We start from the raw sequence: 17,758 nt of genomic DNA on the forward strand, positions 1-17,758 counted from the left end.
AGATAGTTGACAATTTTTCTTTTGATTTTCTGTTTGATTCATTACTTATTTTCTTAATTTTCATGTAGTTTAGAAGATATGGTCACTTTTCTTTTCACTTTTAGTTTTATTTGTCAGAGATGAGACAGAATGGCCTGATGGTCAGAAAAAATTCTCTGCTTTTAAGAATTTGTTAACGTTTTCTTTTTGGTAAAGGACATGATCAATTTTTGTAAAATGTCTGTAGATATACCAACAAAGTATAAGTTGTATTTGAATGATAGAAAGTGAGTCTTTATCTAACAGTGATGTTCATATCTAAGAGAGATGTATTCTGAATTCTCACTATAATTATCTTTTTATCAAGTTTCTTGTATTTTATTGAGTTTCATTTTATTCATTTTCCAGAATATTTTTGGTGCATGTGAGATATGTGATTTATCTTATTCATTAATTATGTACTTCATTAATAATGTTCTTTATCCTGTTTATTGTAATTCACCTTAAATTGCATGTTAACCATTGCTAATTGACACTGATTTTTTTTTTTTTTAATTTGCCTACATTCTCTGCCTACTATTTTATTTTCAACTTTTTGTTCTTATTCTCATTTTGTTTTAAGTATGTTCCTTAAAAATAGCTAGATTTTGTTTGCTTTAGTTAATCTAATGCCCTCTATGGGATAATTCAGTTCACTCTTGTTGTAATGATTGATATACTTGATTTTATTCTTCCTATTTTACTTTATAGTAATCATTTATTTTTACATCTTATATTCTTATTTTGACTGTCTTGATTAGCTCCTATTATATTTTGTTTCCTCACTGTAAAATTCTACCTTCCCTTTCCCTACTCTTAGAATTAAATACCTCTTTTGTTATTATTTGAAAATAATAATACAGCTTGACTTACAATAATACATATTGACTTAGTGGTACTATGATTATCACCTGTATTTTAGAGAACAGAAATAGGGGGCATAGAACAATTGCTTAGCTTTCCTTAAGTTTACATAGTAAGTGACGCAGAGTTAATTTAGTAGTATAGTTTAATGTAATTTAATCTAATTATATTAATTATAGTATATTATAACAATATATAATATTTATTCTACTATAATTTCAATACAGTAAAAATAAACATAGTCCACTTAGTAAACCATAAAGTATATGTGCTAAGAAATTTAAAAACCTGCAAGAATTTATTTTCTTTAATAATTTATAATAATATTGTCTCAAGGCCAGAAAATAGGAATACATTTCTTGAAATACTCATAGTTGTCTAAGAATCTTCACTGAAACAGATTTTGGGGAGATGATTTTGCCAGTGAGTTTTTCTGGACTTTCATCTTTTTGTATTTTATTTTCATAAATGATAGTGACTCATCCAAACCGTTTTATGAAGCACTCATATAACTCTGATATAAAAACTTAGCAAATAAAATACAAAAATCCCACAAAAGTATCCCATCTACATATAGAGGATTTGGAAGAAACTGTTAATAAACCAATTCAACAGTAAATTAAAAGAGGTAAGTACCATGAACCAACAAAGATAGTTTAATTTAAGAATTCAGTAATATGTAACAACAAAAATTCTGTAAGGGATAAAAAGGATAATCTCTTCAAGACCGAAAAGGCGTTTAATAATAACAACTATTCTGATCAGAAAACTTTAAAAAAACTCTGAGAAAACTAGAAATAAGTGAATATGTCAAATGCTGAGAAAGGAATCAATCATCAATGAATAGCCAGATTATTATTAACTGTGAAACTCTAGAAGTATTCTCATTAATTTTATGAGTAAATATTCCTGCTAGCACTCTTATTATTTTACATATATTTGAATGTTCTCTTCAAAGAAATAATGAATATATCTCTGAAAAAATCCTACCTTATTATAATTAGTGAAGATTATAGCATTAATGTAATGATATCTTTTCTCTATCAACTATCCACAATTTAAAACAAATCCCATTAATATGACTAATATGTAATTCTGGCAACAGGGAGGTGACATGAAACACTCATGATCTGCCCGAGGGAATATAAATTGGCAAAAACCTTTATGGAAAGTAGCTTGACAGTTTTTACCAAGAGCTTTAAAAGAGTTTATGTCCTCTGACCCAGTAATTCCACTTCTGGGAACTCCAGCCTAAGAAAATCACAAGAATTGCTGACAAAGATTTGTGTATGGGGATGTTAATGGCAGTGCTGTTTATAATATTTTTTTAAATGGGAAATAACCTAAAATGCCAAACAATGGAAGAGTGGTCAAATAAAGTATGATACAGCCATGCAGTATAATATGTTACAGGCATTAAAATCATGCTATTTAATCTAAAGGAAAAGATATAATGTTAATTAGAAAAAGGATATGCATTTATTTAAATTTGATATCAATTTTATAAAAATACATGTTTATTATATATGTTGGAAAGTTTTAATGGATTGGAAGGGAAAACTAAAACATAAAAAAAATATATTAATGTAGTACTATCAGAGTGTGTTAAAGTCAGAAAAGTTTTCTCTCTGCCAGATCAAGTAAATAACCACCAGGGATTTACATTTCATATTGAAGGACAAAATTCATTCTAAACTAATACTAAAATGTTATCCTTAGCTTTAGGCTGAGGTTCAGTCTCTGTGCAGACACTCATTGTCTTTGCAATAATTAGTGTATCTATTTTATAAACATAGTTTCCATCCTTAACCAGGGACAGTTCAGACCAGTTAGGAAAATGAAGAGAGCCCTGTCCTACAACACCACTACCAGAAAATCACCAGTCTGTTAGGTTTTGTAGCTGAAGTTTTATGAAGATCAGCAAAGAGCTAGTATGAAATAATCTAGTGTTCTTGCCCTTTGCAGCCATTAGCAAAAGGATTTAGGCATCTTTACACTTGGTTGAAGGAAGTGAGCAATTGGAATCCCACAGCTGGAGCCTGCCTGTGAGATATCCAGTGTCCTCTTCTTTTTCCAAATGAGCAACGCAAGGAAACTAACAGGAAAACAGCCATGTAAGAAAAAGTGGAATCTAAGCATTTCAGTGGGCTTTTGAGACACTTTTATCTAATTTCCTATCCATAATGAGAATTCTTAAATGCAGTAGTGGGGGGAGGGGTCTTGATATCCACTGGGAAACCCCCTATGTTTGTAGATACAGGTTTCCTCGTCTGTAAAATGGTAACAGCTTGAGGATAACTTCATGCAAACTTGGCATGAACTCATGCTTTCTAAGATTTTCGTAGCTTTGCGTGTCTTGGTTATTATTACCTTTGCAAGGTTTCACATTGCTTTCTAGGACTTTTCTTATTGGGTGACAAATCTGTTTACTGAGCCAAAAAAACAGTTCCTGGACTATGCAGAATAAGTCTAATCCACCATCTACATTAACAGTCCTTCAAATACTCGAAGACAGCTTTCATGAATTTAATAACTGCTTTCTGTGGGATTTTTTTTTATTTATTTCAAGAATAGAACACAGTAGACCATAAAAATGAGCCATTATCAGTCTTCCTTTGGATTTTCTGTGTAAATGTTGTTTAACATTTAAATGGTGCTGATTATAATTTGAGATATTAGCAGTTAGATATGCCATTGTGTCACTCTGTTATTGTTTGTAAAAGAGGTTAAACACTATATTAACTTCTGAGTAGTGATTTATTGTTGCTTTTGTTAGAGAAAAATAAAAAGTGTAAAATAATATAATTTGATATTGCCTTTGAGAATTTTCAGTTTGCAAAGGTCTTTATTTCCTACTCAATTTTATTTTTTAAAAAGCATACATGTAGTGTAAATACAGCATCACATAAATGCTAAGTTGTTCTTTGCTTCCTGGCATAAGCTGTTGTGTAATATTGCTCTGTAACCATTAAGCAGCTGCTCTGTCTCAGAGATGCTCATATTTCCTTTGGTAGATAAAGGGAGTTTGCTAAATGAATGTCTCCAAATTGCTTTAAGATCTTTGGCCTTTGTGTCAGCTATTCTAGATTCACAGTGGTCTATATAACACATGCAAACCATGTTTTTAGAAGGCCCCGACAGCCTGGAGGTTACAGATGGAGTTGTATTAACAGCAAGAACCTGCATTTTGCTGAGTCTTACCTTCTATACTGTATAGCAGGGCTCATGACCCCCTGCGTGATCCTCTCCAGTTATTTTGCCAGAGTCCTTAAGTTCTATCTCTTGTATGCTTGTGAGCAAGCACAATTAGCTGTCCAAAGAACGTGTCATCCATTGTTTTTTTTCTTTAGGCGACCTCATCTTGCGTAATGCCTGTCCACTGTAAAGGCTGTGCTGCATGCAGAGATGCATGAAGGGGGCAGCTGTCTGCTTTAGGTGTCTCTCCCAGGCTTCCAGTTGGCTGATTCCCACCAACCCCCTTCCCTGGCCCGCATAAGGTCATTGTGTCGTTGTTACCTTGCTATGCCCCATGCAGGAGTGGAGCCCAGTGGGACCTATAATGTTGCATTTTTGCTTGTGGGTGCCAAAGCAGTTTGGACATACTTCTAATGCCTTTCACCGTTTTAGTAAAATAGCTCTTTCTATTTTCCTGCTTGATTCAAATTCCCTAGAACTTGGGGAATTGGGAATAGGGAGTGGAGAAGCGTCCTGCAACATTCTGAATTGCCTTCCCTTTTCCACGTGATAGTCATTGTGTTTGTCTGTGTGTGACTGTCTTACTCTCTTCCTCCTGGTAGGATTACCTTGAGGTGGCTATTTGCTGCCTTAGGATTTGGTTCCTAATGGACCACACATCTCTCCATCTTAATGAATATGACTAGAGCATGATTAAAAAGCAAAGAGAGTCCTGACTACTCTGGAGTAATAAGGAAATGAACTTCAGATAATATCTATATGTTGAAATGTTAGCCTGCATTGTTCAGTCACTAAGTCGTATCTGCCTCTTTGCGACCCCGTAGATTGCAGCACCCCAGGCTTCCCTGTCCTTCACTATCTCCCAGAGTTTGTTCAAATTCATGTCCATTGAGTCAGTGATGCCATCCAACCATCTCATAATCTGTCACTCCTTTCTTCTCCTGACCTCAATCTTTCCCAGCATCAGAGTACACATGGTATAATTTATATAAATAAATGGAAATATTTACTATTTATTCACCTATTTGTCAACTTATAAATATTTGTAAACTGTTTGAACACTCCTAGTGCCTTGGTAGTTGTTTTGTACGAAATGCCTACAGTTGTACATTAGTTACACAAGAAGTTAGAGATATAATCTGTAATCATTATACTTTCCCATTCTGCCCAATAACTTAAATAAACTCCTAGGCAAACAAATTCCAGGGAATAACAAGAATCAGTAAAATTATCCTTCAGTCTTAAGCTATCTTTATCTTGATTGTTATAAAACTATTAAGGTATGCATTTGTGACCATATTTCAAAAGGTTGAATTTTACAGTTTTTTTCTGCAAGTGTTTACTGGTTAGTGTATATGTGGGCTCTGAGTTAGTTGTTAGGGGAGAATCAGAGATGAACAGAACCCAGTCACTCCTCCAAATAAGAAAAAACACAAGACTTGAAAACAGTTATCTTGGAAAACTTAAATGTCCAAAGTGATGTAAAGTAAGTACAAACCAGGTGCTATGTGAATATAGAAAAAGAGATCATTTTTAGCTGGCACAGGGGTTGGGAGAGGAGGGTGGAGACGCAGCTTATGGAGCGGATAGTGGTTGAGCAGGACATGGAAGGCTGAGAGTTGAGTGTGGATAGAGGGCCTTCTGATCAGAGAATGACATGCGGGTGGGTCTTTACAGAGTGCAGATGGGTCAAGACAAATAACCTTGTCTGATTGGTGAAGCACATGAGCTGTCATCTGATAGGTAAAGTCTCTATGTTTAGTATATTTGTCATATATAAAATGTTTGCTATACATAAAGCACAGTGTAAGCTATTATATTTTAGAACAACAAAAACAATAATGATAACCTATCAGGAAATTAAAAGTGTCTTTGTCTCCAACTTCAGAGTGGGAGTTGACGTCCTTTTTTGTCTCAATGGCTTTTAGCACTTTGTACAATGGTATCCATCTGAAAGTTTCTCAGTAATCGCTGAAATGAATTCAACCTGACAGAAAATTAATTGCTCAAGAAGTAGGCGTTTCTTAAAATAGAGCTGCTTTAAGTGGGGACATTTAGTTCTTATCCTCTTAAAAATGTATATCTTTTTTAAAGTAATGATTTAAGATGAGACCTGAGTTTTATCACCAGCTGAGATCTCATAATTTCTTCTCATTCTTTTATTCTTTTTCTAAAGAAGGTGAATGGATGGATATAAAACAGTGTTCAGACAGCCTTCAGACATACACAGCTCTTCTGTTTATTCCCAACAGTGAAGTATATGTACTAATTAAATGATTTTCTGTCTTTTCATGCTATGTATGGTTAAAAAGTAGGGTGGTGACTCTCATTCTGGTAAAGTTTCTAAATGATTATTTATAGTTATCTTGAGACTGGAATTCGGTGTGCATATTTCAGTGTGTGCATGATTGTTGCCTCCACGAGCCAGTCCTAATTTATTGGTGATGTTTAATCTGTGCCTACTCTGCATTTTATATTTTTATCTCACTTATTCATAACTCTGTAAGATAGCTCATTTTTGATATTATCTTTAATATATAAATGACAACTCTGAGGCACGAAGAGTATAATGTTCCAGGACAATTATTATTATTAATCTCTGTAAGTTCATTATTAATTATTATAATTATTCCAGGATGCCATGGTGGCAAAGTGTAGTCAGGAGTCAAACCCCAGTTCTTTGACGTGAGTGTACCATGTTGCTAAACCACCATGCCTGTCTTTCCTACACTAAATCCAACCTCTCAGTCAGCCCTGAAGTGTTCTGCAGCATTGGATCAAATTGCCATTTCTTGGAATTTAGTTTGTTCCTGGAAGCATTTGAATACTGAGGATTTTCACACTTGCTCTCTCCCTGGGGCAGCGGAGAGTAGCCATATTCCTCCTACTTGAGGTGTCCTCCCCCTCCTCACCACCATTAAATTTCTTCTCGTTGGTTGGAACCTGGGGACAGGACAGTCGGTGAGAGTCCCATCTCCAGTCCTGGGCAGAGCTAGGCCCGCCACAAAGCCTGTTTGACTTCCTCTGGCTCCTGACCCGGGGAGGTCTCTGAAGGGTCAGGAGGCATTCCTGGAGGTCGGGCCTCACCACTGTTTGCCAGAAAAGGGATCCTGTTTTTGAAATGGAGTAGCAGGGAGTGGCAGCAGGGTGAGAAAGCAGTGAAATTGTGTGAGGTGTATTAAAGGTGCGCGGAAATAGGTCCGTGTGAAGTATTTGCTCTGTGTACTGGTTCTGCTTTTGTGTGATTCAGGAAGGGAACAAAGGTGGGAGCGCTGGTAACAGCAACTCACTTTTCTTTACTCAGGGAAGGATTTGTTAAAGAACAGTGGTTTCCAGAGATCTTTGAAGTAATTCCAACAAGGTGCTAATTGTGGTTGTGGTTTTCCTTTCTTTTTTTTTTCTTAAATGATTGGACTTTAGTCTACCAGGTGCTACTGGCCGAGGGCCCCTAAAGCTTCATTCCCTATGCATGAGCCATGGCAAATAAAACCATACCAATTGCCTTGTACATTTGGAAAGTTAAAATTTTTTTCTGAGAGATTATTTAACTTCTAAACTTTAAACTTTTGTTTTAAAAGACCCAGTTTGCATTTCACAAGCATTTTGTTTTTACGTGTCTTTGTTGTAAGCATACTTGGTTCTTAGTCTAACCTTTGGTTTGAAACACTTGAGTGAATTCTAGTGTTAAATCATTGATTTGCTTCCTGCTTATGTTGATCTCCTTCCTCTTGATGTTTATTTTCAGGATACCTTGAGGATAGTTTTGTAAAATCTGGAGTCTTCAATGTATCAGAACTTGTGAGGGTATCCAGAAGTAAGTAAACTCTTTTCTTATTATTTAATTATACAGTATGACTTAAAATGTTTTATATTTTGAAAGTGAAATACAGTATGAAGAGAACTATGTATTAGGAGAATTTGAGCTTTAAAATCTCTAACTTTTTGATTTCACAAGTGAATTTACTTTGTCTGGCTTTCTGAAATATTTGCATTTAAATCAGTACTTTTTGTAGTACAAAAATAATTTGGGGTTTGTTCTGCTTGCTGTGTTGTTGGTATTCATTTAACTCACTGTTCACTCTGTGACCATAGATGGTCATTATATCAAAGGAAGTGTGATTAATTAAATGTACTCAGTGTTGTTATGATAACCCACATAAGTTTCCTGTAGATAAGTGCTTTTTCATTTTGCTAACATTTTGGTGGGGGCTTGGAGATGTACAGGATATACACACTAACAGGCAGAGTGTAGAGGGATGCAGAAATTAACTTTGCAGATTGTAGTTGGATATAGATAGAAAGCATTGTTATCCAAAACAATGTCAAATTGTTTTCACTGGCCACCTCACCTGAGACACCATTCTTGGCAGCCTGGATGAGAATTTTCTCAAGTAAGTTTACCTGGTCAGCTAACTAAGCAAGGAGGAAGTTTTCTTGATCACCTCTTTAAGTTATTATTATGGTGTCTACAGATATATGTAAGAGGCAGTTCTTATCTCATTGATTATGCTGAAGGGAGTGACTCATTTCTACTTGCTCTCTTCTTTGATTTAGCTTATTTATGTACCTTTGATGGCTGTATTTTCACCTGACATTTTGATAGGGAGTGTCACAGCTTGAAATGGTTTAGTCAGATGATGTAGGGCCACTCTGGTCCCTGTTTAAGCTGTGTTTTTCACTTGGGTCAAATTCAGAGGTCATGAACAAGAATTATGATGATCCAAAAAGAACAACAAAAAAAATGAGTTACTGAGGCTAAGCATAGGTAGTACTTTAGCATGGCATTCAGTGAAGTAGTCTCCAATGCCATAGGTGACTTTGTCTTTGGAACTGTAGTTTCTCAAATACAGATTTCTGAAGTGACTAGTGCACCTAGCCTGTATTTCAGAGAGTTCTATAAATAAACATTTAAGAATTTAGTAGCATCCTTTCTGACATAATTCTGCAGTGGATAAATATTATGCCCCAAATACTTCTGCCTCCATCTATTGACTAAGGAGTAGTATAAGTGACCAAAACTTCATATCCTGTATCTCTGTATCTACTGGATTCATGTTTGCTAGGCAAGAGGATTTTGGTGGTCTGCTTCATTGACCAAGGCCATGAGACTTCTGTGTTTTTCCTGATCAATATGTGCTGTGCTAAGGACTGCAACATTTGAACTTTTTATGGTTATTTTTAATTTGGAAAGGAACGTGCCTGAGTGATTTACTGCCACTTGATGGCATTGTGTAAGGAAGGGAGTATTTGAAGGTGTGTGTGTTGCTCTTTAGCAGAGAGGCTATTGCTGCTACAGTTATGAGACTTTATGAAATTATTTGTTTAAATGTTTAAGTTTTATATTTCTGTCCTTCTTATAAAGATAATAGCATTATCTGTCAGAAAATATTATTAGTTCCTCATTAGAGGTAACATTATGTTAGATGCTATGGGAGAGCCATATGAGAACTTATAAAAACCCAGATTGATACTGTGAGAAATCTGAATTTGAAACTTAAAAAAATGTATTTGTATAACAGTTCAGAAGTGAGGTAAATTTAACATACATCATTCATTCTTTCTTAAATCACACTCTCATCTCTTAGAGATTTTTAAGTTATCTGTTATAACAAACATTACTGATTTGTAATTAGTATGTTAATTATCTATATTCATTCATTAACTAATTAATTCAGCAAACATTTTCTATCCCATATGTAAATAGGTGTCTCTGAAATGCTTGAGAAGTTATTCTCTTAAGTGTTTAATATATCCACATTATAACCTTATTTACACAATTGAACTTCATTGTTTATGAAATAGGGTTTGCTAAGTAAACATCAACTTCAGCACAACCCTTTTGCTGTACATCACAAATTCTGACTTCTTGAGGGTTTACGATATGTTAATGGTTTCTGTCCTCTGGGGTTTTACTCTGGTATGACCCTCTAATGTGAATGTTGACTTTAGCTAATGAAGCTGTTCAATTTTAGGATAGTGATCTTTCTGGTGAATGATATTATCTCCATCTTAAAAGTTGATTTAGGATCAGCTTTTGGAGTGAGGAGAACAATAAGAGAGATTAAGGGTTGGCCTCTAACCCTTAGAATCTGAGGTTCTTCTGAGCTTGATTTCTAAGAGGGTATTGGCAGCCTCTTAAACATGATTTGCAGCCTTAAGGCCCCTTGCTGCTCTCTGGGAGAGGTGCTAACAATGATCTTTGCATCTGATATAAGTTTTTCCTGAGGCTTTTAAATAGGTATATCTGCCGGGACTTGCTGTTCTTATACACTTTGTCATTAGATAAATTTTGTGCCTGTGTTGTTTTAGAATTTGGCTGTGTTCATTATTAATCTACTTTAATATCTGTAATCTCCCAGTTAGTGTCAAAATGTACACTAAATTTTACATTGCTTGTGTGTAAATCTGTAGACAAAATGTTTTTGTTTCGTTTTCTTGAGCCATGACTAAAGCTTTACTTTCCATCTTGTCCACACACCCCTGTCCCCAGTTTTAATGAGACTTAGTCGACATGTAGCACTGTATAATTTTAAGGTATATAGCATAATGCCTTGACTCACATACACTGTGAAATACCATAGTAAGTTTAGTTAATGTCTATCATCTCATGCAGCTGTCAAAAAGAGAGAGAAAGAGAAAATTTTATTTCCTTGTGATGAGAACTCTTAGGATCTACTCTCTTAACTGCTTTATATATATATGCTACATTAGCTATAGTCATTGTTTTGTACATTACATCCCCAGTATCTATTTATTTTATAACTAGAAGTTTGTACATTTTGCTAACTTCCTCCAATTCTCCCTCCCCACTAATACTCACCTCTAGTAACCTTTTCTATGAGCTTGTTTTTTGTTTGTTTAGATTCTACATATAAATGAGATCATACAATATCTATAGATAAATTATTTGTGTTGCTTCCTTGATATTTTGAAATAATCCTTCTGGTACAAAATTTAGAAAAAAAATAAAATTTCCAAAGATCTGTAATTGTCATTTTCCTATAAATTATACCTAGTATGCTTATGGTCAGGCAATCTGTGTTGACTGTCATGCCATATGTTTATTAAATAGGAACTACAAATCTTTGTCTAAATATTGCATGAGCTTAATAAATTGCAGATAGTTGATATAAGATACAACATGTAAGTTTCCTGTTGGTAACTCAGCTCTTTGAATTGTATCCATTACTACCGTAGAAAGCCAAACAGATTGTTTTACTTTCACTGAAGCCCTCAAATGCCTCCTTCCAGCACTACTCTGCTTTCCAATGTCACGTAGAGCATGGTTCTAATAATAAACTTTAAAGCATGTGGTTATTGTGGGATTTCTTACCTTGCATTTTTTTAACCTCTGGTGTACCTCAGGCCACAACAAGCAACTACATTTTAACTGTCCAAAGAACTGGAGCCGTTAGGCATAGTTATACATTGAAAAGTAGTATTTTTTATACAAAATGAGGCTAAATCATATTATGTAATATGTACAACCTACCCACAGGCAGAAACTGCAGATCTTTAGAGCTGAGACTAATCGTGTATGTATTAATTTATTTTGATTTAATTTTTAATAGAGCTATCCATTGTATATTCCTTGATTATTTCTCTGCAATAATGCATGTACCTTCTAATCACATTTTCTTTAAAAATACTTTGTTAGTCTTGGCCTGCCTGATATTGAAATACAGTTCCACTGATAGTGAACACATTTCAGATGTCTATTAAAAATTCTAGGTAAGCAAAATTCCTTGAAAATCAACGGTCCCTTTGGAATTTTATACTCAACATGAGGTTAGTTTGGAGAGAGGGGAAGATTAAGTGGACTCTCCATTGTAGTGTGAATCTCAGAGGCTCTAGAGTTTTGTTGTCATGGGCTAGGATAAACTTTCTCTCATTGATGATCTTGAAGGCCTGGAGAAAACAGGTGAAGAAATAGAATTTATTTTTAATCATTGTCCTTTGACACCAACCTGGCTGGTCTCCACCTTGCATGTCATCTCTGCCCATGACCTTGCTCTTGTAGCAGCTGCTATTTAGAGTATCTTCCCTTCAGTACCTGCCTCATCCTCTAGAGCCCTGGGCCAGCTGTGGCTTTCTGCAGATTTCTTGGACCATTCAAGCTTATATCGGATTCTTCTTCCCTTGAAATCCTATAGCATTTGTTGATCATGTCATTCTTTTGGCAGTTTCACTATAATCTGCATTGTGCTTGTATTTCTGTGTTTTTCATGAGTGTTTTGTATACCCAACTTGTTGCCCGATGTGTCTTATTAAGGACAGAAACTATCTTATATCTTAGACTGTTTTGTGTCCCATTTGGCACCTGTCAGTAATGGACACAATAACTTGTTGAATGAACAGACCTTCGGTACAAATGATAGATTCATTTGTACCTATTTACTGCTTTTCATAGGGTTTTGGACTGTTTCATCTTTGCTAACCACTGTAGGTTGCCAGGGAAGAGTTTTGGGGGAGAAAGCAAGAAAAGGGAACTCACACTTGTTGAATATCTATTATCCACTAGGCATCACGATAGACTTTTGTCACTCCTTACCTCATTTCATCCTCAAAACAGTCATATGTGATAGCTTATTATAATTCTCATTTTACAGTTCAGGAAACTGAGGTTTATAGCACATAAATGGCAGAGGGAGTTAAAATGTAAAGTCTGTCTATTTCCCAGTACTCTCCTCATTCTAACACAACATGCTGCCTGAAAGATTTATTCAAGAAGTTTAGAAACCAATTTAAAAAATTTAGAAAGCTGTAATCCATGGTATGACAACCAATACTTACATCAAAAATCTCAGTTCACAATATATCAGCAAACTCAAAAAGACTTCTTGATTTATACCTTAAAGTGTAAAACTCCATGAGTATATTTTAAATGCCTTATGAAGTTGGGCATATAAACTTTTTAAAAAACAAGACATAGAGTAAAACTGTACTTCCCATTCATATATGAAGCCGAATATTTATTTTGGAAAAAGAAATCTTGACTTTTATCTCATATTTGTCAATTTTACTTATATACCTGCCCTAATACAATAATTATTTTATGTCAAATAATTATAAATATGACCTCTAATGTACTCTAATATTAATGTTAATATTATTATAAAATAATCTTCTTATGGAACTATTTTAATTTGATTTATTTAATGGTGATGTGGTTTTTAAGAGCTGAGTTAGTACAAGGGGCCTTGCTTTGTCCTGAGCAGTAATCAGCATGTGTTGTCCCTGTGGTGCATCCATAGACTAGTGGGATGGCAGATGTAGTGGCGGCTAACAGTAAGGACTGAATGAAGAAGCTTGGGCCGTGTGAGTAGAGGAAGGGATAACCAGTGATGACTGTCTTAATGCCTTGAGTTTCCACACTTGAACACTGGCATAGTGAGGATGTTTACAAGTCTTAACCAGTGGATGGTTGATACTAGAGTCTTAAGGTAAAGAGAATTCCTCTCATCCTTGCCCAGAGGCATGGAAAATATGAGATGATTATATCTGAATAGAGATGACAACAGTAAATGCCATTCCCAATGCTCTTTTTGTTGTTTTATTCCTCAGCGCCCATAACCCAGGGAACTGGAGTCAACTTTCCAATTGGAGAAATCCCAAGCCAACCCTACTATCATGACATGAACTCGGGGGTCAACCTTCAGAGGTCTTTGTCTTCTCCACCAAGCAGGTAACTGAAAGAGGAGCCGCTTGTCTTCTCAGTCTGGTGTGCAGATAGGTAGCTCGGGAGACATGCACATAGATAGGTTTGCAGGTAAACAGAGGGGAAATAAAACAAAGAGTTCAAGATTTTTTTGCTCATTTTTCAGAGTTTTAGTCTTTCTTGGTTAAACTTATTTTGAAATTTGAAAGTTAAGTGTAATTGTTGTTCAGAGCATTTTAAACAATCATTTCGGGGGTGGGGGGACAAGGGAACTATGAAAATGTATTAATATGATTTTTATCTTCTTTAAATTACATGACTTAAAAATGAATGGTGATCTTAAAAATGATCTTTTAAGGTGATGTTAAAAATGATGTTGCCCTGGTTTAGGATTGATCCACCCAACTTTTATCCTATACTATGTCCAAACTGGGGATAATGAAAGTGAAAAATAAAATGTATCATTTATTTAACTTTAAAAGGTCTTATTCTAGGCCACGGGTTTGCCAAGTTCTTCAATTAGCTGATGCTCTTTGAATAATTTAGTTAACTTTTAGTTACCAGTGAAAGTATTACCTGCTCTGAGATTTGGCTGAACCAGTTGGGAAAGAGCTACAGTGAGGTGACTTTGTCTTTTAGTTCTCTGCTGACATTCTCATTTTTCTCTCTTGACCTTCTAATTGTAACCTTCAGGAATTTAAAAGGAAATCTTCTATTTAAATGAGGGAAAATTAGCTTGGAAAGTTATTGTGCATTAGAATTTCATATGTTCCTTTATTGTAGAATGATAGAAGAGGGCCGAGTGAATGAGAAGGCAAGATAAACAGATATTTTAGCTTTATTGGATTTTTTGGAGGTTGAATCTTCAACACAGAAAGACCAATCTCACTTTCAGAGCATTAAAAATACCCATGATCAGATAAAAGATCCTACATGAATTCCAGAGCAAAACATATATTTTATAATATCAACTTTTAAAAAATAAAAAAATCTGGATAACTGTTTTCCTATGCTATTCTCAGTAACAAAAATTAATTGCATTTGAATTAATTATGGGGCTGTGCACATTTGTACATTTATTAGCTAATTCAATTGTGTGTCATTTATGGTCAAACTGTGTTTTCCTATAGTAAGATTTCGTAGCAAGTATTTAGGTTTATTATTAAAATTGTCTGTGATATGGTAATGTGTTTAAAATGCTTTGACTTTTCTAAATTTAAAATGTGAATAGTAATTTTTTAATTTTATATGATGGATCAGTATCTTGTCCACCTAGCTCTTTCCTCAGAATCATTCAGTATGAAATACAATACTATGTCATTTAGAATAAAAAAGTTTTAAAAACATTTCTCTTTTATTTCCTTATGAAAATCTTTTCTCCCTCATTTCAAGTTTTCCTGTATTTACTGTTGATTCACAGATGAAAGAATTAGACTGAAGGCGGGGTTAAAAAATATATTCTAATTTTGGATACCCTAGAAAGAAACTAAATATCTACTATTTATTCTCACTGTGATTTAGCACTAATAGAAATTGCCATCTTCTACATAATGTTAATAGTTTGGGAGTTGTAAGTCAAATCTTAATCACAAATGTATCTATGAGTATACCCAGACATGCACATGTTTCCAGGATTTTGAAAGAGTACAGTCTAGGAAGTCAGGCTGCTACAATTAACATGCTCTGGACAGTTGATTTTCTTCAAATTTGTCTCCCTACTTGTATTATAAAATGGAGGATTGGATTATGTGTGTGGCTTCTAACTCTGAAATCCTATGGCATTAGGTTTTTTATCACTACTTCAAGTTCATTCAGAAGATTTCCCTTTTTTAGTTTTTACCTGCAAGGGTGTGAATAAGAATTTTTTTTTTAATTTAAGGAAACAATATCCATCTTCATATTCATAACTAACTGCTTAATAGAATATTGGTGGAGGTATATGAAAGCATATATCAAGCAATATGGCATGTGGCATAGAATAACTTTTTAATCATGGCTCTAAATATTCATTTTTCTTAGTTATTATGATAAAACTATTTTTTCTTTATTAAAATATATTATTTTGGAAGTATACCATGGGGTTTGAATTTGGCAATGACAATTTTCATGGTTGACCTTAAGAGCAAGGGATCAACAACTGTATTTTTTAGGAAAAGGTAAATAAGAATATATGAAACAGTTTATCATCAGAGAAGCACTATAAATCTTTAATATTATTAATTACAGGGTTACTACTAATAATTACTATTTAATAAGTGCCAGACACTAAATGCATGAGCTTTATATTTAATAACTCATTTAATCCTCCCTACAATTCCCCTTTGAACAATGTTTTATTGTTTCCATTTTACAGATAATTAAATTGAGTTTAGGAGGGTTATGGACCTTATTTATCTGTGAATTCATATGAAAGGATTACATTGTTAATGGCAAGTGCTATACAAATGAACGTTATTAATATTGATAATAATTATGAGTTAGGTGCAATCTTAATAACAGTTTTTAAATCAGTACACATATCACATTAAGAATTCACTTTTTAACTACCAAAAATAGTATTTTACTACTGGAAATATATTTCAAAAGGTAAATATAAGAAACATCCTATTCATCAGACAAATACAGTTCCACTCTGTTATAGTAAATAATACATAAAATTGGAAATGTTTGCTACTCCTGTGGATGTCTTGAATACTCACCATTATTTCTGGGATACTATTACTTGTGTTTGTGGAAATTTCTCCAGAAACAATATTCTCAGAATATAAACTTTCAGGTGCTACACATCTCCCTAGAATTCCCATTAACATTAACTGTTGTCATATTTTAACAGCAAAAGACCCAAAACTATATCCATAGATGAAAATATGGAACCGAGTCCTACAGGAGACTTTTATCCCTCTCCGAATTCACCAGCTGCTGGAAGTCGAACATGGCATGAAAGAGACCAGGGTGAGTAATAAGGAGTTGCCTCTAGGGACAGTGGAGGAAGATGTCAGCTCCTTCCATAAGTTTCATTTAGTCAAAGTTTCGTAATTGAATCAATATGGATTATATTTCTCATGAAATGATTGCAGTACAGTTATTTTTAAGGTCATGTACTGATCAAATGTTGTTGAAGTTACAAAATTCCCATATATTTGTTTATTGAAATTGAACTTTTTTTTTTTTTAGACAGAATAATCTTTTAGAAACGTCAGTATGTATGTGACTGATGATGATCTGGCCATATTAGTTGGTTGGATTATAGCAGGAGCATAAGTTCTAATTCAGTCAGGTCAGTTTGTTCCTCATAATGGGGTATTTTAAGGTGGAGCCAAACTTTAAGTGGTTCTCAGGTGCCAGTTACTGAAAGTTCTTGTTTAAAGGAAACCACGCTTTCTTTTGGAAGTAGGTACAACATGAACAATAAATAAAAGTGTGATGTTAGATACTTGGTGTCTGAGTCAATCTAGTTATTCCTTCTAGATAAAACTATAACCTAACTCTAGGACAGCTCTAGGAAAAAATGTAAATTTCAGAAATAGGTATTCTTTGACTCTCTGAATTCATACCTTGTTTTTTTTCTTTCTTAAAGTCTACTGGGTTAAATATATTTCATCAGATATACTCATACATTTTTGCCACGGTTAGAGGGAGATTATTAAACATGGAAACAAAGTTTAGCTAAAAATCTTTTTTGGTATGTGTGCAAAAATGACTTATAGCAGCAGAATAAAATGTATTTGAAAATTGTCTTTAAAATTTTCCATTTAATTAAAAAAAAATTTTTTTTAAAAAAAAAAGCTCATTATCAGTGGTTTTTAGTCCATAACTTGGGCGAGTGTATCTGAGGGTTGAGGAGTTGCATGTCCAGTGATCTCAGGAAACCAAATAGCCCTGAAGCTTAGCAGTTAAAGCCAAAATTCAGGATTCCCTTTCTGCTGCTCCATGTTTTTCTACTGAGTGCCATAGGATTCAAAGAATGGTGAAATAGTCTTCACAGAGGAATTGACTTTGAGTCAGGTGGAGTCAGGTGGGTCT

The 17,758-nt window shown here is 34.3% G+C and overlaps 1 protein-coding gene across 9 annotated transcripts in view; it reads left to right on the top strand.

Annotated features, from left to right (window-relative positions):
- The window catches only part of NFIB (nuclear factor I B), a 245,315-nt gene that overhangs the window by 165,084 nt on the left and 62,473 nt on the right, over positions 1-17,758 (top strand). For all 9 annotated transcript variants that reach the window (XR_009691146.1, XR_009691147.1, XM_061132849.1 and 6 more), the window contains exons 4-6: positions 7,823-7,891; positions 13,642-13,762; positions 16,569-16,687. Coding sequence is in view for 7 of the 9 variants with exons in the window: in XM_061132849.1 (XP_060988832.1) it covers positions 7,823-7,891; positions 13,642-13,762; positions 16,569-16,687 (309 nt within the window). In the remaining 2 variants the exon portion in view is untranslated. The remainder of the gene's footprint in view (positions 1-7,822; positions 7,892-13,641; positions 13,763-16,568; positions 16,688-17,758) is intronic.

The sequence above is a fragment of the Dama dama genome, chromosome 29, assembly GCF_033118175.1.
Source record: "Dama dama isolate Ldn47 chromosome 29, ASM3311817v1, whole genome shotgun sequence".
NCBI classification, from domain to species: Eukaryota; Metazoa; Chordata; class Mammalia; order Artiodactyla; family Cervidae; genus Dama; species Dama dama.